We start from the raw sequence: 26,844 nt of genomic DNA, 5'->3' as shown, positions 1-26,844 counted from the left end.
CTACGCACAAGCCACCGCTTCATGCCGCGGTACGTGATTGGCAGGCCAAAATGACCGACAGGGGCACTCGTGGTGCATTGGTCGGTAGTGAAAAGATTTAATCATTTAATCTCCTCACTGTGCACATTTTAATCCGCTTAGTATTTAATATTTATATGAAATTTTACAACTAAAGGGAAATTTTAGTAGCTGAGCATAAAAAGAAGAGGAGCATAATGCATCTGAAGGTCATAAACTATATTAATTTAGGAACATAAACATATTATGTAAACTGTACTGTATATGGTTGGTATTGGTAGTTTAAAGAAAAAATACACACCAGTATTCCATTTCTCTCTAAACATTTTAAGCATCAAAGTCTTACATGTGGTTATTTCGGAAATGTTTTTATGTGCTCCTTCTGACCATATTACTGTACGTTTATATACTTTGTGAAAAGTGATCGTTTTAGCTTCTTTTGCAAATACGCTCGTTATTGAAGTAAACAAAAGCATACTTCTAGAATTTGATCAATAGGGAATATAATATGGAATTGCGTATCTAAAGAAATTGATAACAATATAATTATATTCAGGTACTGTAGCACAAACAGTAGTATAAGACTTTCTATTGATATGTGTACGGCTGTTTCACCAGTATGCTACATCACAGTGTCTGGAGGATGATAGCTTAAGTGATTGACTTATAAGTGTGAGGTCGTGTGTGTAGCGGCAATGCTTGTTAATAAGACAGAATTAAGCGTTGGTATGCTCCTAAAGGAGGCCCATCTCACCCTCCATCTCTGTGGTGCAGCCACAGAGAAAGAATTCATGCAGGCTGATTTAAGATGTTTTCTTTTGATAAGAAACAAGCTCCCAGACGGGGATGCAATTAGCTAAGCCTGGCTATCATGATCAATGGTCATCCATTGGCGCCTATCAGTCTAGGGAGTGCCGAATGGACATCTGGACTGCATTCCTAAGTGTCAAGAGTAAGTGACTTATATCTCACCTTGACCAACCAATCAGGGACTGGCAGGGCGTGGTAATACCACGTGGGTCTCCAATGCCCGCCAAACTCTCAACCAATCAGCACACATCTGGGTCTTGATCAAAAAGGGAGCGCAAGCTCAGTTCTGAGCTCTCCTTGGCCATTTTCGCGCATCCTCAGAGACAATCACGTGACAACTGCTGTTGTCTGCAAAAGGACTTGGACTTTGTTCTAAGCGCGAGGCCGAGGATCCCGTACGTACTCAGAATTCTACCAACGTGAATGCTCTGCTTGATCAACGGCAGCCTACAGTTGGACCCTCGTCGACAACCTGAATAGCTTATTCAGAAGCAGCGCTGGACCGGGAACGAACCAGTTTCTTCCCAGGCAAAAGAGTGACTTGTGAGGACTCGCGGTCACACTCTGTGCATAGAGACTTTCTACTAGCCAGCCGGACTGCTGGTAGATCCCCTCGGAGCAACGACTGCCCTGCGCGCCGCAGTAAGATTCCTCCGCCCGTCCTACTCCGAGCTGCACCTCGACTGGTTGGCCGGTAGCCAGAGGACGCCGGGACAACGCTCATTGGACAACCGCTGGAACAGAGGCTGCAACAGAGCCTGTCAGCTGGTTTGGTGTTCGTGCCGGGAAATTCCAAATCCAAACACAGTGGATAAGTAAACCCCATGTTCTACATTGCGTCTCGAGAATTCAATTGTACCTCAACACAAGTTGTTATCAATTTAATTCATGAGTAATGTATTTACTTCCGAGTTTAGAGTAACAGTGGGTAATAACACTGATTAGCGATTTGGTAACCGAACGATATATATTGACATATATTCTCTGTTGTGTATCTCTTTGTGTTTGCATCTCTTCGAGATTATATACCTTGTATATTGATAACCCTCACAGTAAGGTCTGCCGCTCGTATCCAGGCAGACTAGTATATGTTTGGTGCACAGTTTATATTAATAAATGTATCTCGCGTATTGAACCCGTGTGTGTGCGTTGTTAGTTGTTCTGACGATTGATTTTCTAAAAGCCCCAATGAACAACCTCGTGATTACTGCTACAATTAATAATTGTCTCAGTAAACCCATCAAACCACTACATGTGTTCAAATCCAGAAATTGCTATGAATTTTCTTTTAACAAATAAACATTTCTTTGAAAAACTAAAATAGCAAATATTATGGACACTATATTGACATTTTTTATATATATAAATATCAAAACATGTTCGTACTGTATGTACACAGCGGTACATCAGGCGGTAGGGCGCAAACCCACGTGAGCCCGAAGCGCTACATCATTAATACAGTAATGTCTTCCGTGTCGCATTAACAAGTTTAAAAGGAGGAGACACTTTACACTTTAACTCTTCAGTTCACAGAGTAATTTCACCAGAGCCTCACAACATTGTCCAATAATACTCTTCTTGTGTCTAATGTTTAGTTTAGCAGGATTCAAGCATGATTTTATATGAAAAGCAGTGATGTCACCGCACTGGCCAGCCCAAATCAAAGTTTAACCCGTTCAGAGCCTACATAAACTCCAAGCGTTTCATTTTGAGCTGAAGACCCTCACATCTGAAGAAGACTTCACAGCCTCTTTTCAGCATGGAATAAACCTATTACTTGTTCCTTTGCAGACTACGCAGGCTGAAGTAGTGTTGTACAGTGATAATAGACGTGAGTAAAGTCAACCCCATTAAACAATGTGCTTATCGCGCAAATCCTGCTAAAATAGAAGTGTGTATTGTCTGTTTAGGGTTCTGTAGCATTCCAGTTTATGTTGTGTTTGTACTTGAAAGAATAGCGATTACAAACATTAAAATCATACTTGCTTTATACTGTCCAACTGAGCAATCTTGCATTTATAAAATATACCGACTTCTTCATGTTTAATGTATATGATGCTGTAATACAGTTTAAAATAATTAAAAGTCTAAACAGTATCAACTTGAATTCTTATCTCTATTAATATAATGACCAAGGGGTATTAAATAAATACATTTTTTTTTTTATTATAGATTACACTTTTCTAAAATGTATATTAAAAATAAAAACGATTACAATCTAATCTTTCCACGTTTGATCCCAAGAGGAAGTACAATACCTTCCTGCTTTGTTTAGCGATGGTATGAAAAATAAATGGTAAGAAAGCTATGCTGAAAATGTATTAAGATACTTAGAAAACAAAGATAATGATTTAAGTTGCATTGTCAGACTGTGAATCAATAAAGACATTTCATTAAACGTGTTTGCGATTTAAATCAAAATGGGGGTAATGGCGATTCTCTTATTATTTCTCTCTTATTATCAAAACTCGTTCAGTTGTGGTTCTTTTGGTTTCACAGATGGCTTCTCAGATAGTTGGGCATTCAGGTAGATTGTCAGGTGAAAGAATTAGTAAATATATTTTGTTAACGCAAGTCAGTTTTTTCCGACACATAAAAGACATATTGTGGCATTATTATACAACTGGTACAGCACCCAAACAAACGCAAACGCGGTTTTTATAAAATGCTTTTATTCATTCATAATCTGACTCACATTATACATTCCCGAATGCCCCCCACCCCACTCAACAATCTTAGGAAGAACACGAAACAGCCTGTTAATAAAATTGTTGCTATTTTGTTGTCAGTTCTTCCTCCCAGAACTTGTAAATCGCATTGATCAGTTCTTGCTTTATGCTGGGCTTAGCCGTTTTCCGAATATAGTCTTTCAGGGAATGCCATACCATCTCTATTGGATTTAAATCTGGGGATTCAGCTGGAGTTTTCACCCAGTTCACTCCCTCTGCTTATAAGCCTCGCCTTTGCTGCTGTGTGTTTTGGACCGTTGTCCTGAAAGAAACGGTACCCTGATCCAAAGTGCTCCCTGATATATGGGGCGGCATTCTGTTTGACCACGACTTCCTCGAAGAATTCACGATCCATTATTCCTTTGAAAATAAGAAGTGGTCCCGGGCCTCTTCTAGATATACCCCCCAGACATGAACCTTCAGTGGATATTTTGACTTTTGCTTGTTCACATAACTGACAGAACAAAATAGCAACAATTTTATTAACAGGCTGTTTCGTGTTCTTCCTAAGATTGTTGAGCGGAAGGGGGCATTTGGGAATGTGAGTTCTGTGTGTCAGATTGTGAATAAATAAAAGCATTTTATTAAAACCGCGCTTGCCATTTTAATCAAGATGGGGTTAATGTGGACTCTCTATTATACTGTAGCACCTTCACCTTGTGCTGTGGCTGAAGAGCGCCCAGCTAGGGAACGCGCCGAGGGGCAGGATGGGAGTTGTAGTGGTCAGGGCGGGAACTAGGAGAGCCGCTGACCCATTGCAAAACGGTCGGACCCCTGTTATACATGTATCCAATTGCCACCCTATCCCTGTGTAGCTACCTGAATAGACCCGTGTGTTGCTCTCTCTTGCTCTCACTATCACTCTGTCTCTCAATTCAATTCAAGGTGCTTTATTAGCGTGACCGATGGGTACAATCACCTTAACTTAGACATTGCATGATTTTAAAAGCAGCTTTCAATAGTTAATAACCACTTTTTATGCACTAAAAACGGGTGATTTTTCTTCCGCGTCATCAGATATTTCTTGGAAAAATGTATTTTATGTGTTGCAAAAAACTGACCTGCTTTAACAAAATATATTTACAAATCCTTTCTCCTGGCAATCTACCTGAATGCCCAACTTTCTGAGAAGCCCTCAATGAAACCATGTTTGCTGATATTATTTCTGACAATAAATATTACCAACACTATATTGTCATTACAAACATGTATGCCATACCGCGTAGGCGTTACTGAAGCTAGAAGTTTAGCCTTTGTCACTAATGTAACCACTAAATAAAGACATAAATATAGAAATCCCTATGTTACAAACTGTATATGGCTGGTACTGGTATTTAAAAAATACACACCAGTATTCAACTTTCTCCCTAAGCATTTTAAGTATCAAAGTCTTACATGTTAGTTCGGAAACGTTTTTACGTGACCATTTTAAGTTTCTATTAAGTTTAAGTGCCTGTGGGCACTTTTCCTGTCTGTGGGGGGAAGGGGGACTGTCTTTCATTAGAAGGTTAGCTTTTTTTAGAAGGAAAGCTAACTTTACCCCGGTTTGCATTGTCAGATTGTGAATCAAAAAAGGCATTTAATTAAACACAAGTTTGAAATTTTAATCAAAATGGGATTAGACCATTAGACATGCAATACACCTCCTCGTGATCATCTAAGAATCTTTGTGTAAGCTTTAAGTTTTTTTTTCTTTTTATTTATACACTTTAATTTTGTAAAACACAACACACATTCCGTACAGATACAGTACAATCACATTCTCCTGCCTTCCCGTGGTATAAAATGAATTAGCAGGTGATTGAGATAACAATGCATTGCCCACTGAGTGGAATGTTCTCATTTACAAGTGTAAAAAGAGGTGATATGTGTCTCCTCTATACAGTAGCTCTTAAGTTTACAGAGAAATTCCGCCAGACCCTCACAACATTGTCTAATAATACTGTAGCACATTCGCCTGGCGCTGATGCCCAGCTGGGGTACGCAGCGAGGGACAGGACGTGAGTAGTAGTGGTCAGGGCGGGGACGAGGAAAGTCGCTGACCAGTGCAGCTGACCCATTGTGAAACGGGCGTACAGTGTTATGAGATCGCCCGCATTCTTGTAAATAGTTCCCTGGTTTTGCACCCCTGTTATACTGTACTTGTATCCAATTGCCACCCTATCCCTGTGTAACTACCCAAATAGACCCCAGTGTGTTGCTCTCTCTTGTCTCTCTCTCTGGCGCTTGCTCGTTCTCTCTCATTTTCAGTCTGTCTTATTCTCTGCTGGTGCGCGGGCACAGGAGTGCTGTGCTGGCTGTACCGAAATTCAATAAAAGCAGTTTTCTTTACTCCACAAGTGTCTGGGTCACTGAGTACATCATCACCGAACCCGAAACTATTACAATACTCTTCTTGTGTCTATTTTTTAGTTTAGCAGGATTTGCGCGATAAGCACATTGTTTAATGGGGATGACATTACCTACGTCTATTATCACTGTACAACACTTGAGTCAGAGTGTCTGTTAATAAAACAGAGCACCTTGCAATACATTTACTTTGGTGGGTAGCCACGTCAGCCTGCATAGTCTGCAAAGGAACAAGTAACAGGTTTATTCCATGCTGAGAAGAGAAGAGATCAAAAGCATCGTTTCGGCTGTGAATCCTTCGTCAGGTGTGAGGGTCTTCAGCTCAACATAAAACGCTTGGAGTTTGTAATGTAGGGTGCTCTGAGCGAGTTCAACTTTGATGCAGGAAAAATGTATTTCCCAGAAGCTATACTGACTCTCTCTGATGCAGCGATCTGCTGGTCAGGTGACTGAGGTCTTGCCAGCGCGGTGACATCACTGCCTTTCATATGAATAGGAGGGACCTGGTCTGTCAGTGTTGAGGGCAGATCTTATTGTAGCTCGACTGGCTGCTTCCCTGTTGAGTGATGCTGGAGGCCTGGGTTCGAGTCCCTTGATAGCGCTGGGGAAAAGTGAAAGCGCTACCTTATTAATACTGTGTTGCATTAACTAACTATTAATAATTCTGTGTAGCATTAACTAACTCTTCAGTTTATTCCGCCAGACAGTACATGAATATAATTATATTGTTATTAATTTGTTTAGATACACAATTCCATAATATATTCCCTGTTAATCAAACTCTAAAAGTATGATTTTGTATACTCCGATAATGAGCAAATTCACAGAAAAGGTTAAAAGACTATCACTTTTCACAAAGTATATAACCTTAATATGGTCAGAAGGAGCACGTAAAAACATTTCCAAAAAAAACACATATAAGACTTTGATGCTTAAAATGTTTAGGGAGAAAGTGGAATACTGGTGTGTATTTTTCTTTAAAATACCAATACCAGCCATATACAGTTTACATTATATGTTTATGTTCCTAAATTAATATAGTTTATGAGCATGTGAAAGGCATGGTGAAGCGGAGATTCTCAAGACTTAATTTGTATGATTGGAAACGAATATGTGATCGGATCAACGAAATGCTGTGGTGTTACTTTTTGTTAATGAAAAAATAAAGTATTTTCGTTTACAAAGACGGTTACAAAGAAAGTGGACCAGGGTAATACTTTGAGCTTACAGCCTGTCTAAGGTCATTAATTATTAATACTATTAGTAATATCTTCGGTAAGAAAAAAAAATTTCTGCATTATTAAAATATATATGATAAAGTGGTAGGTTGTGTACTTTTGTCCACCTGAGCAATCTTGCTTTTATAACATATACCAACTTTTTAATGTTTAATGATTAATATGCTGTAATACACAGTTTAAAATTAAAAGTCTAAAGAGTATACAACTTAAATTCTTAATTGGATGAAGACTGTCCCTCAGCAGTGATTGGGATTAGAAACAGCTGTTTTCTGGTGACAGTTCAAATTCTATACATGAGAGGTTAAGCTTTAGTAGTTCCACCTGGCAGTTTTACAAGGTGATTCCAGATACTATTAACATAATCTAATTTGCATGCGGTATAATGCGGTATGAAGTGATAGACGCGCTAAGATGCGACACGCCCACCGTGTTGTACCACAGCGTACCTCGCTAATTTTAAATGGCTACATCTTTATATACACTGATTCACGTTACGCACTTGGGGTATGTCATGATTTTGGGAGAATGTGGAATCAAAGAAATTTTGTTACAGCAGCTGGGTCAAGAATGCCGACCTAGTGACTGAGCTGTTGGCCGCTGTACAGCTCCCGGAAAAGCTGGCGGTGGTTAAGTGTAAGGGACACAATAAAAAAACACTCCTGAAGCTATGGGAAACAACCTGGCTGACTAGGCTGCTCAACAAGCAGCCTTAGGAGAATGGAAGGAGTGGTATATAGACACCACCGAGATCAGTCACATCCATGTTCATGTCTCGAATTCCACTCACCTGAAGGAAGTACAGGCTCAGGCCTCTAAGACTGAGAAATAGACCTGGATCAAGTGAGGAGTGGGAATCCAGGAGGATGGCACCTGGAGATGTCAGAAAACTGGCTGACCGGCATGTCCTAGGGACCTGATGCCGTTTGTTGCTCATCAAATTCATTCTGTGGGGCACTCAGGTGTGTCTCAGATGTGTCAACGGTTTTCACAAAACTGGGTGGGTGTGGGATTTAAAAGGTATGCAGAAGATGTGGTTCACCGATGTGATGTGTGTCAAAAGACCTCTAATGCCAGAGCTTAGACCACCAGTCCCTGAGGGACCTTTTATGCACTGGCAAATAGACTACTACTCACTGCCCCAGTGCAAGGGAAAGAATGGGCTATTAGTACTGGTGGATCATTTCTCGAGATGGGTTGAGGCCTTTCCTGTAAAAAATGAAACAGCCCATAATACAGCAAAACATCTATTGACTGAAATAATTCCACAATGGGGACTGCCTTGCCACATTGACTCAGACCAAGGCACGCACTTTACTGGAAGAGTGTGTCACGCAGTTGCTACAGTGCTTGGGATACAATGGGGCCTACACTGCCCCCATCATCCTCAGTCTTCAGGAAGAGTGGAGAGGATTAATCGAACCCTCAAGGAGAAACTCACCAAGTATTCTGTGGGAGGGGTCTCTTGGATGGATGCCCTCCCCGCTGTGCTACAGTATGTAGTTTGAGAGCTGGGGCCACAGGACTAAGACCTCTTGAAGTGGTCACCGGAAGGCCCATGCATCTCACCGATACTTTTGTAGCTCATCGTCATGATCTAAGTCAATTAACTGATTCTTTACTGCAGTATTGTCGTTTGCTTTCACAGGACAATGACCTCACTATCCATCAAGTGAAGGCGGCCTGGGGAAAGACCATTCCTGAAGGCCACAACCTACAGCCAGGAGAGTGGGTGTGGATTTAAAAGATACCATCCCAGATGCTTCAGGCTAGGTGCAATGGGCTGTACCAAGTGCTGCTAACAACAGACTCCACTGTGAAAGTCCAGGGGAAGAACCGGTGGACTTACGCCTCCTTCTGTCGACATGTCCAACCTCCGGTGGAAAAGGAATAGTCCGCAACATAGAAGACTATTCTAATTTTGTTTTCTGTTATCACATTGTGTATCTGTATTCAGAATGTACACGAACACCAGTCCCGTAAAGATGAACATGGGCCCTGTCTTATCTAATGGCTGAAAAGACAAACCAGAGCGCCTGTTGGGTATGCACTGCACTACCAAGGTATGTGCAAGGGGGGCTCCCCATGGGGGCCGTCCCGTGGTGCCTTGAAGAAGTTATAGGCATGATCATATGGAAAGACCGTATAGGGGATTTTAACAGGACCAAGTATGGTGGCCGTAACGATACTACTGTAAACTGCACCACACTGCAGTATTTTAGGGAACTGGGGCTAGAACCCACCAGTTTTGCTGGGTCTTATGGCCCACAATACAACCTAAGCCAGAATCCCCCATATCACCCTAAACGATAAGCAAAGGGGGGGGGTTGTTTTGAGAACCATAAAGGTCACCGTATAATGGTTTGGAGTAAATGCAATCTCACCTCCTATATTGGTCTCTCAAATTCTACTCTTCAGATCCCAGGGTGGGATAAGAGCAGTCCTAAGTTTAGTGCAGCTTTTTTGTTTTCCGTTGGATGAGGAGTGCCTAATGGAACGTATTTTATTTGTGAGAAACGTGCATACCCATGGTTACCGACTAATTGGGGCGGATCATGTTATTTAGAATATGTAGTTCCCCTTGTCCGGGTTCAGCCTCATAGCCCTTTTTTTTACCCAACCACAGACCTCGAAACTATGGTTCAATATGGTTCAATATCTGTTTTAAGGAGTAGTGTTGTTTGTATGTATAATTGTTATAATCACATATATTAAAAATGTAATCACTGCTATATTTCACCTCATCATCTCCAATAGTAATTTTTAGGATAGTACATAAGTATGAAGTAAATACAGCAGACTCCGTATTTGTGTAGAAAATGGAAGATCTATGTTTCTGTTTTCAAAGGGGGGGATTGATGGAGCCTACTAACAACTTTTACATGCTGAACTGTAACCATCACCCCTGCTTGATCACAGAGGCTTTCCCCCCCTGTACTTTCCCCCAAATGGTGAATGTTTACCCAAATGGTGAATGTTTACACTAAACTCCTGATGACAAAGGAAGGTTTCTATTTCCTGGAGTTACATCAAAGAAGGGGGAATCGTATATAGAAGTTATGTAAGGCCATATCCCCTTTGAGCTACGATGGGTACTACAGTATAACTATTATGGTCCTTATTGTGGTTCCTTGTATGCATACAATAAAGCTTAACTGGACGAACAAACACTTCAGGCTCGAATTATTTGGTTTCTACACAACGTGTCTCCTCTATAACTCTTCAGTGTACAGAATAATTTTCCACACAACCTCGTCTCAAAATAGTAAACAACAGTCACTGGCTTAACTAAAGTCTTAACACGTCTTCACTGTCATGGTATGGTTTCAACATACAATATTGATAAGCTGTTCTCCATTACTACTATAAGAACAATATAAGCTTTTGACAAATATTAAAATGTTTCCAAAATGTCCAAAATATGTTTCCAAAATATTTTAGCTGCTTAGTAACGCGGCTCCATATTAATATTACAATCAAGTGGTATTAAATTAGTACAACTTCTCCCTCTCCCATTAGTCTATCATTACACCATTGTTTCTATATTACGTAATCTTCAATTAACTCTCGACCAATCAGAACTCAGCTTATTCAGTATATAACTTGAATGAAGGGGCCTTTTGGTTGACTTCGGTCCCGCTCGGCTCAGCTTTGGTTTTGTTTCGCTTTTGTTTTGCTTTGGCTTTGTGTATTTGTGTGAACTTTTGTGTATAGGGTTAGTTTAGGTTGTTGGGTACATTTTGCACATGTAGTTGATTTTTGTATTAGTCACACTAGTTTAGTATGGGTGAGTGCCGTTTGTCTTGTATGGTTTTGAGTAGTCAGTGAAGATTAGCTAGGGTGTTTGAAGAAGTTGAAGACTGTGTGTAGTTCTTTTGTAGTTAGGTCAGCATTCCCTCACTTTCTTAGCCAGCTCCATTTTGTTTGTTATTTTCGTTTCTTTGGGACCACTCTAGTTCCCTCTCCCTGTGTGTTTTTGTGTCCTATTACGTACCAGTCACTTATTCACCTTAAAATAAATCACTTTTGCACCAACACTTGTTGTCATGCTTCCTAGTACTTCATCAGAACCCACCTTCATCCAAAAATTATCCTAAATGTTACACCCCTTTACCCCTAGACACTTGGGGTCGTAACAAGGATAAAACATTTAACTTTTTATGAAGTACAGTATATAAGCTTTATAATGTTAGAACAAGTGAGTTAAAACCACAAACCATTGTAAGTTACCAAATTAAATACTGTATTTTGCATAATTAAGATATTTACAGAATGAAGAAGGTGGAAGGTTGTGTACTTTTGTCCAACTAAGCAATCTTGCTTTTATAAAATGTACCTACTTTTTAATCAGTTTAATGTTTAACATGCTGTAATACACAGTTTAAAATTCTTAAAAGTCTGAACAGTATCCAATTTTTTATTCTGTAACTGGCAAAAGATTGTCTACAGCCCAAATGCTGCACATGAGACGTTAAGCTCAGCTCAGCTAAGCCCACCTCCACTTGGTGGTATTAAAAGGCATTTCACCCTATTTTAAAACATGTGGTACTTTGTAGTTCCTTGAGAAATGCCCACCGCAATTTAGCGTTTAGTGCATTTTGATTAGCTCTGTAAGGGACTTGGAATTACAAACCTGAAAGATTAAAAATCTGAGAAATTGTGCTCTCATAACTGTCATTTCCATAGTTATTTTCAGGTTAGAGATACTCAAAGACAATTTGAGCCACAGTGTAACAGTGAAAGAAATAACATATACTAAGCCTTGAAAGCAAAATCGTGACTCGCTTCCTTTCAGATGTATTTAAAATATTCGAAAATAAAAGTAGAATACAAGAGATAATAGTATAAAAAGGAGGTAGGCACTTCTGTAGAAACTGAGGAATGGAAAGTTATTCAAATCTACATAAATCCATTAATTCACCTTCATGGAGAGAATATGTCTAGAATTGCAGGGAACAGCTGTCAAATCACAAACATATTTCCTGGAATTAAAACAAAGCGGGAAAATATTTTTGAAGAAATAAGAAATAAAAAAAATCAGATTAAAGTGTCTTGGAAAAAATGGTCATATTTTCTGAGGGAACCAGATGAACTAATCTATAATTGTTTCTTCTTTGATGCAAGTAAAAAAGGGAATGTTGTGTGTTGTCATATATTTACAAAACTCAATAAAAACAAAGAAATCACCAGAGTTCACTTACTTCAGTGTTGTTAATTTACAGTTGGGATCCCTCAGAGCTGCAAACAGCAGTTTCACTCCTGAATCCCCCAGGTTACTGCAACTCAAATCCAGCTCTGTCAGACTGGAGTGTTGAGACTGAAGAGCAGAGGCCAGATCTTTACAACATCTCTCTGTTAGTTTACATCTCTCCATCCTGCAGACAACAAGACAGGAGCACAGCTGAACATCTGCACAGCTCATCCACATCTTTCTTTCCAAGTTTTCACTCCAACACCCAGCTCAGCAGTAATATACAATATCATGTCATTATCATCTCAGAGTGTCCATGGAGGAGGACGATAAAGGTAACAACTGCTTCAAACCTTAGGATCCAGAAGGAAGAAGAAAGATGAGAAGAAACTGTCAGGGAAAGAGACAGGTGGAAACAGGGAGACACATGGAGATACAGTGAAAAGAAAAGGGAAACAAATACTGTTTTTTTTTTGTAGAAATGTTAAGGCAGCATTTGCTTTTGAAGAAAATAAAGCAGTGGAAGAAAAACGAAATACAACCAAAGTTTTAAATATAACAAGACACAGTTAAAATGTGAACAGCATACAAGACCAAACACTATATACTGCAGACCTCTCCCCCAAAAAACAAAAAGATCATGAAAATACATGAACCCCATTTTTCCCAACAACATACAATACTGCACAGTTCTCACAAATGCAAGACACTGTACTCACATGTAACAGTGTCAGAAGACCAGACCTTTTCCAACAAAAGTATTTTCACAGTTTTACTAGAGGAATTCTAGAGAGATTCTGCTCTTCATCAACCCCTCAAACACCCTCCTCCTCTACAGACCCTCCATCTGAGACTGTGTTTATCCTGCTCTTGTAGAAGAGGAGTTGGGTCTGGCCCAGCTGAAAGTGCAATGGGTACAATTCTCTTCTTATTGACATAACTCACCCTGAACACAACAGCAGTGCTACTGAAGGCCAGATCAAAAGGATCAGGAGGATTAACAAGAATGTCACAGCAGAAAAAACAGTTCCCTCTCACATCAGACACAGCTGGATCCAAAACAGACACAAACTAATTGGCAGCCAGGATAATGCACAGGATTCTCCACTGCAGATCACCAGCTCTGACAATAATTCAATTCAATCTACGTTGTCCCATTGGAGAAATTAGTATTACAGCACACTCCCAACATAACAGCACGGTGACAGGCAAAACCTTACCAACAAAGAAGTCAGTGAAACAGCGTTACAGTACGATAAGGGAGAAGATAGTTACAATACATTGTTTGAAAGAGATATTGCAGTGGAGATGAAAGATTTCCTGTTTCTATTAGTATTACACTTGGGGACACAGAGGCGTCTCCCAGATGGGAGAATTGTAAACTTGTAGTGGAGGAGTGAGAGACACAATACACAGTACACAGTGCTTTCTTTCCCACTCTCTGTCTGTAGAGGATATTTAAGGCGATCTTAATTTCCCCAATAAATTTGCTACTTAATTTATCTAGTTATTCCAGGCTATTAAAATCAGTGAAAATGATGTTACCAAACCAGCAAGTGAGACAGTATGTTAATACAGTTTCAATCAAAGACATGCAGAAAAGTGTTAGAATGGTTCTATCTACCTGGAAATAACTAAGTTTACTTAGAAAAATCAAGCCTCTGTTTTCTTTTTTTATAAATGGTGTTTTCTCTGATCAGTCCCGAGTACCTGTAGTCATTGACAATTTCGACAGTCTGACCATTAGTTACTGTAGGTTGGAGGGGTGTTGCATTTTTCTTAAAATCAGTAAATGTCTAATTAACCAGTTCCCAAGTTTGACCTGTTGAGTCCTATTGGTTAAGATGTTTAGGACCTGTCTTATCAAGCTACTGTTTAGCTTGAAGTTCTGAGAGGGTCTGTGCAAACAACAATGGTTGTATTGTGTTAAAAGTAGAGCAAAAGTCAACAAATAATACCTTACATACAGTATGACCTTGCTTGATCCAGTTGCTGACAGACCAGATTTTACAATGTGAGTACTGCATTGTCTGCCCCCTCCTTTCTCTATATGCAAACTGCAGGGGGTTAGTGAGGTCCTGTGAGTTTTTGTAATGTAATGCTTTAAGATTCTCTCCAGACGTTTCATTGACAGAGATGTAAGAGCAGCTGGCCTGGCAGTTTTTGGAAGAAGAAAAATGATAGATTTCTTTCACAGAGAAAGGATGATATGTATATTTAAGGACATTTGAAAAAATAGTAGTTCAGGTTACACTAATCTCTCTGTGTGTGTTCTCAAAGATGGTTTTCTGAACTCAAACATCAGAAAGAATACAGAAACTAAAATTATCCTGCAGCTAGGATCACAGCTTCCCCCTCTCTCAACGACAGACTCCTTTTCTTCTAAATTCTCTCTTTTCATTGTTAGTTTTATTTCAAACCTCTCTTCACCTATCCTTCACACTTCCTGCTTGGCCTTTCTTTCTGTCCCCTGTTCCCACCCCTCACTCCTCCTCTCTCCCAGCTTTTGTTCTCTCTCTACATTACCTTTGCTTACTACCCTGTCTTTCTCACACCTGAAGAAGGCTCCACGGCCGAAACATGTTTTCTTTCTTTTCTTTTCAGCATGGGATAAACCTATTACTTGCTCATTTGGAAAAATGCAGCTGACATGCAGGAACGCAACTGAAATGGAAATCTATGAGAAGCAGATTGCAGATCATTAGCTGTTTTACTGAGGGAGATCAGTACAGGCTTCCCCTGGCAGGGTGTGTATCCTACCACACCCCCAATTGAGTTCTCTGGGGAGTGTGAGGGAGTGCAGACAGACTAGATCTCTGCACAGCATGTACAGAGCCCTTCCCTCATCTGTGGCTAGAGAACATTCCTTTAAGGCCGTGGTTCTCAAACTGTGGAGCGCCCACCAGATGACCCTGGAAATCTGGGTTTTCATGTTTTCTATTTTAATAAAATTAGTTTATGTGTCAAACACGCAGCCTGCATACTTAGCTATGATGATGCAGTACGTGCAAATACTACAGTGGACACAAGGGTTACTATGTAATTCTATACCACTGTATAGGAATGGTTGCTACGAACCTAAATAACCAACTGTATTAAAAGAGGTTATATTTAGCAAATAGGGAGGTAGGAAAATGTGCGTGATTTTGGAACACTGCCAATCTGATCAGCACAGGAAAGCATGATAGATAACAGAAAAATATTTAAGGACTGTTCTAGGTTAATTTGAGAAAAATACACCAAGCATCTCTGTTTCGCTCCTGTGCGCATGAAATAAAAAATTTCGATTAACTTCTAAGACGGACCCCTGACTATCTTTTAAGTGGAAACAGGGAAGAATTACTCCAATAGCGCCACATACTCCAACAGAACAACTGATTGAAAATGAATCCAAATGATCGCAATGAAAACTTTCTGTTCTGCTGCTATCAACAAGAAATACAGGAGAACACATATTTCAGCTTCTCAATGAATTTATCAAAGATAATGGCATTGACTGGAAAAAATGTGTCGGAGTTTGTACAGATGGTGCCAGAGCGATGACAGGCTGATACAGTGGTCTAGTTGCACGAATTAGAGAGGTTGCTCCAGACATGAAGTGGACGCACTGCAGCATCCACCGCGAGGCCTTAACAGTCAAGAAAATACCTGAGGATTCAAAATCTGTTCGACTTTTCTGTCAACAGAGCCTATACTGTGGACAGAGTTGTGAACTGTATCAAGGCTCGACCAATGAATTCATGTTTGTTCAGTGCGCTTTGTAATGAAATGTGCAGCGAACACGCAGCTTTTGTTACATACTGAGGTGAGATGGTTATCAAGTGGTCAAGGGGCAAAGTGCTCATGAGGCTCTTTGAACTGCACTCCAAGGTACAGATGTTTTTGCATGACCAGCAATCTCTTTTGGCAATGATCCAGTGTGGCTGGTAAAATTAGCCTGCCTGGCTGATATGTTCTCACATTTGAATGAGCTGAATATGGGCCTGCAGGGGCTCTCTTTAACAATTTTTTAGATGTCCGACAAGATCAATGCTATGAAGAAAAAGCTGCAGCTTTTTGTTAATAAAATCCACAAAGTGATGTTTCTGCTTTTTCAACCTTGGAGAACCACACAAATGGTGTGGCACTTGATGATGCTGTTGTGATTGCAGTGCACATCTTGTGATTAGAAGAACAGTTCTCAGATGTTTTCCAGTTGAAGCCACACCAGAGTGGATCAAGAACCCCCATTTACTGCTGACCCCATAGGAATACCCAAAGATCTGACCTGTCCTGAACAAGAGAGTTATCACCTGATGAGACTTTGATGTCAGAATTGAAACGACTGTCACTGTTGGATCCAATGCAATAATCTAGGCAGTAAAAGCACTACATCCTGGAATAACCTGAGTTCTCTCACTTGCAATTAGACTCACGTGTGTTCAGACTGTTTGAAATCTCTGAGAAGAAACTTCAGCACCAAGATCAGCAGCGCTCTCCCTGTCTGTGATGAGAGCATGCCTCACCAATTAACCTTTCAGTATGACCAGCTGTCACAGACATCCAGAGGCAATTTCTGCCTTGAATGATGTTCTCTCAAACATGTTGCAATATCTCTGGAAGTGTAGACACTAGAGCCCTATTTTATGGCTTAAATTAAAGCTAACCCCATGAGCATTAAATGTAAAAAATCATATTTCTTTTAAATTTCTGCACATATTTTTTTACTCTGCACTCACCAGACAGAAATATCCATGAAAAAAACATAAAACAAGAAATCAATTTTTTTTTGTCTTCAAAGATCAATATTTCATGTTTTGGACCTTAAACAGAAAATGCTTGTAGACCTTTCCCTACATTATGTGTCTACGAGCTTGAATACAAATTTGAAACAAATGGAACAAATATAAAAAAAGTCTATATATTTTTTTGTGAAGACCTGGAATAGTATTGTTACAGTAAGTGCATGGGCCACTGAAAAGCCAGAGTCCCAGTTCCTTACTAAAAACAGTTTTACAGATAGTGGAAGTTTCTTGTTCTGTTAAAACTATTATAACATAAAGTGGAAAATATGCGTGTTTTCTCATCCTTTCATTTAGCAGTATTCACGAGGAAATGTGGACATGTCCTCAGAAATCTGATGAGCCAAAGTTAAACAGTTTTCCCTTATCTTCTGTGTTAAAACAAAATCTCTTACCTGAAAATAAAATTTAACTCTAACCCTAAACGATATTCTGGTGATCCTGGGCCATATTTATGCTACTCAGACCTGACTACTGTTTATAGCAGGGCAATCAGTTCAGCTTACCGTATGTCTAATAAGACTGGGCCAAAAAATCTAAAAAATAATACAACAAATGTTCCGCATTTTTCTACCTTTTTCTATACCTTGATGCATGTTTAAATTAATGCATGATGTATATTATTTTAATATATATGTTTATTTTAGTCTAGGGTGAAATATTTATCTTTTTGATGTCTTCAACACTTCTCATTCCCCTTTTTGCAGTGTTTATGTGGTTTAGCTCCATGGGGAGGGGCTGGCCTATTGTATATAAAAGTGGGAATGAAGAGAGAAGGCAAGAGAGCTGTACTTCAAGAGGGCACACTTGCACAAAGACACACTGTCACAGCCCTGCAACCATATGACCTTAACAGACAGGCTACAAACAGCCTGGATGAATACATAAGTGCACTAAATCACCAGGAAATTAAGAAATTATCAACTACATTCCTAAACTCTGTACAAAAGCAATAAAACAGGCATACAGTATATTTGGCTTTAAAAGATTTAAATCACACATTTGACAAACTAGACTTGAAATCAGATTTTAAAAGAGTACAAAACACATTCAAAAATAAAAACAAAAGAATATTTTTGCAGACTGCAGAAATACAAGAAAAGCACTGAGAACTATTAAAAACAAACACACACACAACCACACAAAGCAGATCTATGCCGCAGATACTATGAGATGGTGAAACACTACAAATACATCCTAAACAAGTGAAGAAATGCACACTGACAACTCTCAAATTAAGAAAAATGGAATACTTTAGGTGCACCAAAAATTGGGTATTCAAAATGGATCAGTTTGGAAACCCATTTTGAAAATCTCTAAAATTACATCCAAAATACAGAAACATTAGGCCAAAACAACATAGAAGAAAAAACTAATAACACTTGAAATGGCTATTAAAGACAACTAAAACCCCTCAGGCACCCTGATCACAGAGCAAGGCCTGCTAGACAAACTGCTGGCCCTCAGATCGACAGATCGGTGGCCAAGATGGAGCCAAGAACAAGATGCTGAGACACAGCAGCACAGAAATACTGCAGGTTCTGCTCAAACTCTTCAACCTTATACTGAGGTGTTTCCCTGAGGTCTGCAGTCAAGGACTGATCACCCACATCTATAAATCTGAAGACAGACTTGACCTTTAATACTACCAGGGCACCTGTGTGAACAGTAACATGGGGAAGATATTCTGCAGTATCATGGAAGCCCAAATAATGGTCTTCCTTTAACAAGCACAGTGTCTTAAGAGTCAGACTGGCATCCTACCAAACTGCCTCACATATGTTAACACTTATACCCTGCACTCACTTATAAACAAACAGGTCCACCTTTATTAATTAAAAATCTAGATTCAATTTGGCATGGAGATTTACAAATGTCTTCAATGTGATTTAAGAGCTTAAGTCTATGATGTAATTATGGCAAAGCACTCTAAGAACATGTGGACAGAGAGAAACAAAACAAAAGAATAGATTTCTTCACTCAGGGTTGTGGAGTGAGACTGGGCTATAGCCCAACACTGCTCAATATCTATATCAGCTAGAGGTGCTGGAACAGTCTGCAGCCCCTGGCCTCACACTACACTACAAAAATATCAAATTCCTGCTCTATGCTGATGACCTGGTCCTGCTGTTGCCCACAGAACAGGGGCTACAGCAGAGTCCAGCACTACTGGAGTAGTACTGTCAAACCTGGACACCAACAATCTGAACAAGACCTGGTTTTAAAGAAGAAAGACTGATCTCAGGAAAACAGAAAACAGGCTCCACTTTACATTGAACACCACATTGGAACACAACCAGCTAAAATACCTTGAGCTGATGATCAGTTCATGTAGGACTTTTTACCTGACAGTGAGGGCGCAGAAGGAGAAGGCACATAGGGCTTCCCAGATTGTATTGGCTTAATCACCTCTATCACCTCAGACCCTGAGATACTGTAGGCTTGTTCAAACCAGTAGCAACTGGGAGAACATGCACCAGCTAGTAGATATCAACAGTGGATTCTGGTGTGAATATGTTAGAGTAATAGTGTTTAAATACAGTAGCTCATTAATATAACTGGGATCTGTGGTGACAGAACTAAAGTCCAGAAATTAGTTGTGGTGCCCTTCACAGCTGCAAGTGGTGTGCAAGACATTTCCCAGAAGTCACCATGCTGAGAGGATGTGAAGGGGATTTCATCAAGCGATTTGACTTCTTGTGCTGAGTAAGTCAAATTCAGTTCTCAACTTTAGATGTTCTTTAAGTCATTGAGTAGTGAGAGTAGCTGAGCATTGTTTAGTAAGTTCCATTTTTCTTTTCTTTTTACACTTGTTTTTAACATTGAGAATGAAATCATCTGACCTCACACAGATGCTTTTAGTTTCCCAGAGAGTGTCTTTAGACTGTCAATTGTATTTTTAATATTTAAGAAGAAAGATCTGGTGATTCAAAAATTTAACAAAGTCATTATCTGAAAGCAATAATGAGTTTAATTGCCTCTAGGGTTCAAAGGGTGCTTGGGCTGTGAAAAAATTTTCAGTGATATCTGGAGTGTGGTCAAAGACCACTAGTATAACATTGTATGCCAAATATATTCATATAGTCTGTGCCTGGTTCACGATATAACATTGGTGACATTCAAGCTCTGCCTCTCCAGCCCCTCCTCCACACCAACCACTTGAACTGGTTGATGCCTCCCCATGGGTATCCAATCTGGTGGCGGCCAGGAGGAAGACAGGAGGCCTGTGAATCTGTGTGGACCTGAGAGCAGTGAACAAAGCTGCTATACCAGACAAGTACCCAATCCCCACAGTGGAGGAGCTCACCCCACAATTCTCCAGCTTCTTTGTCTTCACAAAATTCACTCAGGTTACTCTCCACCCTTACAGCTAGAACCTCAGCTTTCATCATTCACGCTGATGTCCTCCGCTACACCAGGGTGCCTTTCGTACTAAGCTTCCACCTCAGCTGTTTCCAGAAGATGATAATAATAATAATAATAATAATAATAATAATAATAATAATAATAATAATAATAATTCCTTACACTTATATAGCACTTTTTATATAGCAACAGCAGCCATAGTGCACCAGTACACTCCCCACACCGCAGCTCTCAGTGTAGACCTGAGCGCTGTGAACAAAGCTGCTATACCAGACATGTTCCCCCTCTCAACAGATTTCTCCAGCCTCTTTGTCTTCACAAAATTCACCATCTGATAGGGTTACCTTCAGGTTCCTCTCTACCCATACAGTTGGAACCTCTCAGCTTTCATCATGCACACTGGTGTCCTTCACTTCACCAAGGTGCCTTTTGTACTAAGCTTCCACCTCAGTTGTTTCCAGAAGATAATAATTCCTTACACTTATATAGCACTTTTTATATAAAGATAGCAGTCATAGTGCGCCAGAACACTCCCCATACACCAGCTCTCAGTGGGGAGGAGAGCAGAGTGATGGAGCCAGTTCAGAGATGGGGGTTATTAGGAGGCCATGATTGGTAAAGGACAGGGGGAAATTTGGCCAGAACACCAGGGTAACACCCCTATCTTTTTGAGAAATGTCTTGGGATTTTTAATGACCACAGAGAGTCAGGACATTGGTTTTACTGCGTGCTTAAAGTACAGTGCCTTTTTTCAGTATGGTGTTAAAATCACTATACTGTGGCATTAGGACCGACACAGACTTCAGGGTGAGCACCCCCTACTGGTGTCACTAACACCTCTACCAGCAGTAACCTTAACTTTTCCAGGAGGTCTCCCATCCAGGTACTGGCCAGGCTCACACCTGCTGACTTTCAATAGGTTGCCGGTTGTGAGTTGCAGGGTGATATAGCAGCTGGTGTTAGAGTGAGAGTCAAACAGTGGTGCTGGGATCTATTTTGGTGGCAAAAATTTGACAGGAACATTGAAACACTGTTCGGGAACTGCAAAGCCTGCCTCCTTAGTGGTAAAACAGGGGCCACCACACCACCTCCTCTCCAGCTGGACATCTGAGGATCCAGCTACCTCATCAGCATTTCCTCAAGGTGGCCTACGATCTGCACATGATCCTCAACTGGATCGGTCACTATTGAAGTCGTCACAGTTGAAGTAAGATACAAGATGTAAAAAGGGTTAATAACTTAAGTCAGTTCTGCCTGAAAATCAGACTTCTAAGCAACAGGGGTTTATGGCAGGAAAGGGGGTAAACTGATAAGGATTCCAGATGCGAGCTAGGAACCCCCTGGGGGCGTAATCTTAAACTGACCATTTGGCCAGGGTCTTTTAACTGGCCAAATACCATGACCCCCTCCCCTTACCATAACACCGAATGACGTCTGAAGCAACAAGCAAGGACTATGTAACCTAAAAGTTTGTACCGGCACATCGAACAATACTTCGGTTTTGTTGTTTCTTGTGGGAAACAAGACTTCGGCTTTATTGTTCCTTGCATGCAATAAACTCATCTGTTTTACTTCATCTCTGGATCAAGAACCTTATTCTTTCTGTTACAACACAGTCTTCCTGGATTCCCTCTTTGCCCACTGGGGATTACCAACCATCACTGCCGACAATGGGCAACAGTCTGTGTCTGCTGAGTTTGAGTCTTGACTAACCAGGGCATACGACACACTTGTAACTTGTAACTTTTGTTACACTTGTAACCCATAGGGGAATGGGGGGGGGGTGGTTGGGATGGGGGAGGACAGCTGAATCAGAAGCCCAAAAACGGCATCAGAGCCCACCTAGCTGAGGTGGATCTCAGGAGCAGGATCAAGATGGCACTGACCAGGGTGACACAGTGTTTGCTCTTTGTGCTTTTTTTAACTGAGTTCTCCTTATGCGTGTTAAAGTAGAACAGACTGGATGTAGAGCATTTATGTGAAAAACAACTTAATCTCAGTCTACAACCAAAGATAATTTTTTCATCAAGTGACTTTCTTGATCTGAACAATACAGTAGCCTGCACGCCTGTAGTCCACCCCAGACTAGGAAACAGGGCTGGTGAGCTGGAGTTCTAACCTTAGTTCTTAGAAAGAAGTTCTTAGTTCTTACCTGGAGTTCTTTGAAAAAGTAATTTCTGCTCACCACTATCAAGCCTTCTTTTGTCATATGACCGCACTCTACTAAATAAGATGATTGAACTGGCTCTGCTTATTCAGTCAAGACAGGATTAAACTAACTGCTCTGTGCTCTGTTCCACTGAAACCTGCCTGAGTTCAGACTCTGTGGTGAATCTGCAGGGCTTCTCTTTACTACGGTCAGACCGGACAGCTGATCATTCACTTTAGCTTAAAGGTGGAGGTGTTTATTTCTGTGTGAATCAACAATCATGCTCGGGTCCTGTGGTCTAAAATCTTTGTTGTACTCTAAAATACTGCTCCCCAGAGTTAGAAATGGGAATTAGAAATTATCATAAACTATCATGAATAGCAGGCCTTCAGAGAATTCACCGCTGTTGTACTAGTGGTTGTTTAAATACCACTGGATGTGAATGCAACAATTAGTGGCGAAAAGCACTGAGGCTGAAAATTCATATCCTTATTCCCTAGTCATTATTTTGGGAGATTGTAACTTTGCCAAACTGAGGAAGGTTCTCCCCAGCTATAAAAGAGAACGAGAAAAATAAAATACTGCTACTGCTTTATCTCTGAGGCATACTGAGCACTAGTCTGCACCCCTCTCTGCCAGTCAGGTGTTAATATACAGTATTTCTTGGCCCAAGACACAAACAGAGATTCAAAGAACGTAAACCAGCCATAAGAAGTGTAACACAGTGGTCAGCTGAGACTGTGAAAGTGCTAAGGGATTGTTTGATACCTCAGACTGGAGCATGTTTAAGGAAGCCCGGTGTGAAATTCTATTACAGGTTCAACACACAAAACAACCTGCAGCAGACTGCTGTAGACAGCCAGTGTGGCCCCTCCAGCCACCCTTTATCATTCAGGAGCATGATGTAAGATGATATTTCTGCAAGCAGAACAGCAGGAAAGCATCTGGGCCCGACCTTGTATCAATAGCTATGACGAAATCTCATGCCACACAGCTTGCTCCTGTGTTTACAGATATTTTCAATGTATCCCTTAAGCAGGATACAGTATCATACTGTTTTAAAATGTCTACTATAATACCAGTATCTCAGAAATTCATTGTGAGCTGCCTCAACAACTACAGATTGGTGTCCTTGACATTTGTTATTATGACATTTTTCTGAGTGACTTATAACCAATTTCCTGTCTAACGTACATTTGGGCCCAAGTCAGTTTTGTTACAGAACAAAAAGTTCAGTGCCTGATGCCGTTTCCCTGGGGCTCCATGATACATTTCAACATCTAAAAGCACCCAGGACATATGCTTGGATCCTTTTTAATGGCTATACAGTAGTTCTGCTTTTAAGATGATCACCCCTCTCAAGCTTTTTTAAAAGTTTGCAGAGAAGGGTATTGATCAGACTCTGTGCTATTGGCTACTGGATTTCCTTTCTGATAGGAAGCAGCTGGTAAAACTGAAGAATATCCTCTCTAAGCCTCTCGCTCTAAGCACAGGAGCTCCTTGGGGTTGTGTCTTATCTCCTCTCATTTACTCTCTGTACACAAATCACATGCAGGTTCAGTCAAAATGTTCAAGTATGCTGATGGCTCTGCTCTCGTAGGGCTCATCACAAACAATCGTGAGTCAGTATACAGGAATTAAATAGCTCATTTAGTTAAACAGTGCAACCTCAACCTCAAACAAAAATGTGAGCAAAACAAAAGATCTTGTGGTGGACCTTTGGCAAAGCAAAGCAACACAAGTTCAAGGCAGTGTAACGAACAGTTCTTTCAGGGCCCTATGCAGACGACACGATCCGGGGTAGAATGGGGAAAACACGGGGGAAAAAGTCATGCAGGAGACGGGAATGAAGACGGGGGGCGTGTCCAAAGTGCGCAGGTGTCCAGGGGGGTGAGTCCGGGGCAAACAATCCAAGAGTAAAGTCAAAAGGGAAAATCCAAGACGAAGGCAAAAGATCCAAAAACCGGGCGGTCCAAAAGAGACAAACGATTTAAAAACAGGAGCCGGGTCGGAACCGGCAGGGAACAGGAACAAGAAACAGAAACTAAAAACATAACGGAGCCAGGCGCAGCCAGGTTCCGGGCTTGCGTGATGCAGAAACCAATGCAGAGCCCCGAACTGAGTGGGCGTCTGGCTTTTAAGGGGGGCTGGAAGGAGGCTGGAACAAGGGGCAGGTACACAAAATCAGGTCCGAAGTAAAAGAGCCAGAGCCCCCTTAATGGGGAGGGACTACAATCGTAACAGGCAGGGTACACCCTGGACGGGGCGCCAATCCATCGCAGGAAAAGTGCAAGCCAATCATACATGGGGACAATTTGGAGGCCATGGTAAAGGCAGACGGGGGAAATTTAGCCCAATCACTGGGATAACTCCCTACTCTTCTTGAGAAATTGCCCGGGGATCTTTAAGGAGTCAGGACCTCGGTTTAACGTCTCATCCAAAAGACGGTTAGTACATACAGTGATCGTAAAAAAATATATCCAATTTCCTGGTAGTCTTCCACATTTATGCATTTGCTTTGCGTAAATAGATAGTACAACAATGGTATTTTGATGAAGGAAGTTTCTCGTTGTAACTTTTTTAAGCAAGTCAATCCAAAGACGAATTGAAACTTTAGATGTTCTTTCAACTGCCTATTTCAAAAGGTTGAAAACCCTGAAACCCTGAGAAAACAATGGCCAGACAGAAAATTCCAAACATTGTTATCCTCTCATCTAGTAATCCAGTGCCTGAACTGCCCAGAATGTGTTACTATTACTCAAGATGTTCATACATAGTCACATAATTATCCAAGAATAAGGCACTATATGTTGGGGATGAAAGCAGCTAGAAAGCTACTTCCAATAGCACAAATGCAGCACTAATGAATGAGACCTGTTTGGTTCTCTTGCACCATTTTAGTGGAACTTAGTGACATCACACCCCCGAAAAAAGATGCTACAGTATATCTTGGAAACGGAAGGATCACAAACATCACATTCAGTGGCACAAACCAGCACAAACAGAGCATTCACTAATGCGGTGGGTTTCATCATTTGTGCTGTTTGAAGGTGGGGCAACTTCCACAGACAGGTCCCCAGTACAAATGGTGACACAATAGTTTGAAACTTGGCAGCCAACTGTTAAAGGTTGTGAATGTAAAGTGAATATTTAACAGACTGATATATAAAATAAATAATAATAATAAAATACATAAAAATAATATTTCATATGTATACTCTGTTGACATTATTAGAGAATTAGTTAAAGATTTTAATTATAAAAATATGTTAGACACAATTGCTTTAAAAAAACATTACATTTCTATGACTAACAGCACTTTCTCATGCTTCCTCTACTGCTCTTCCATATTATTCCTGCAGTAAAAACAAATTACCTACAGTTTGTATGGAAGCAAACTGATACATCTCAAGAGTATTCAGAATGGATTGAACTCCAGTCGGGACACTCCACTCAAAGCACTTACAGATAATGGGGACTCCCCTCCACCACCACCAATGTGTAGCAACCACTTGATAATGCAAAGGCAGCCAAAGTGCGCCAGTATGCTCACCACACATCAGCTATCAGTGGGGAGGAGAACAGAGTGATGAAGCCAATTAATGCATGAATTTCAGGAGCTACTGTAGTTACGTAAATAAATGCAATAAGTACAAACCAAATACAATTAAACCTTGCTTTGTGAAACTGAAAATACAACTTTTGTCAATTTACTAAAGCTACTGTATATGGTTGAATAGTCTCACTTTGCGAAATAGACTCCTGGTGCTCATTGAATACCTGCTGGGTACACCCTTCCTGAAATCGAATGTGAGTATGAAATAGGTTAATAACTTCTGCTTTAAAAGACTTCAAATTTGTTGGTTAAAGATTGTTTAAGTTTAAGCATGTTCATGTTGCTACAGTCAAAAGAACTGCTATTCAGTTTAAACTGTGCACACATACTTCAGCATGACCTGTCTCACTGAAATGCTCATGATATCAATACTCTTTTTTCATGTTTCCTCTGTTACCCCCACTTCTCAGTCTGCAGGGGTCCCAGTGTCCTCATCATCAAGTGGAGAAGAAGGGCGACGAGGGAGATTGTTGTACAACATCAAAAACAGTTAGTAATTTTTGTCTTATTCCTTTCTCTAGTTTTAGATTTTAATTATAAAAACATATCACCACAGTGGCTCTAATGATAAGTATTTAAAAACAAATATGTATTTAA

At 40.5% G+C, this 26,844-nt stretch overlaps 2 protein-coding genes across 29 annotated transcripts in view; one reads left to right on the top strand and one right to left on the bottom strand.

Moving 5' to 3' along the window:
* The window catches only part of LOC148646745 (NACHT, LRR and PYD domains-containing protein 3-like), a 2,700,574-nt gene that overhangs the window by 662,263 nt on the left and 2,011,467 nt on the right, over positions 1–26,844 (top strand). The gene's annotated exons all lie outside the window — the stretch shown is intronic.
* Positions 1–26,844, bottom strand: part of LOC148646773 (NACHT, LRR and PYD domains-containing protein 3-like) — a 305,400-nt gene that overhangs the window by 120,979 nt on the left and 157,577 nt on the right. For 20 of the 28 annotated variants that reach the window (XM_088608570.1, XM_088608567.1, XM_088608569.1 and 17 more), the window contains one exon: positions 12,346–12,519. The exons of 6 other annotated variants lie outside the window; for them this stretch is intronic. In XM_088608570.1, coding sequence (XP_088464696.1) covers positions 12,346–12,519 — 174 coding nt within the window. 2 more of the 28 variants (XM_088608573.1, XM_088608572.1) reach the window with 2 other exon arrangements.

The sequence above is a fragment of the Lepisosteus platostomus genome, chromosome 16, assembly GCF_059453375.1.
Source record: "Lepisosteus platostomus isolate fLepPlt1 chromosome 16, fLepPlt1.hap1, whole genome shotgun sequence".
In the NCBI taxonomy this organism is placed as follows: Eukaryota; Metazoa; Chordata; class Actinopteri; order Semionotiformes; family Lepisosteidae; genus Lepisosteus; species Lepisosteus platostomus.
The sequence above is the reverse complement of the archived record's forward strand: the minus strand, read 5'-3'. Positions and strand labels throughout refer to the sequence as shown.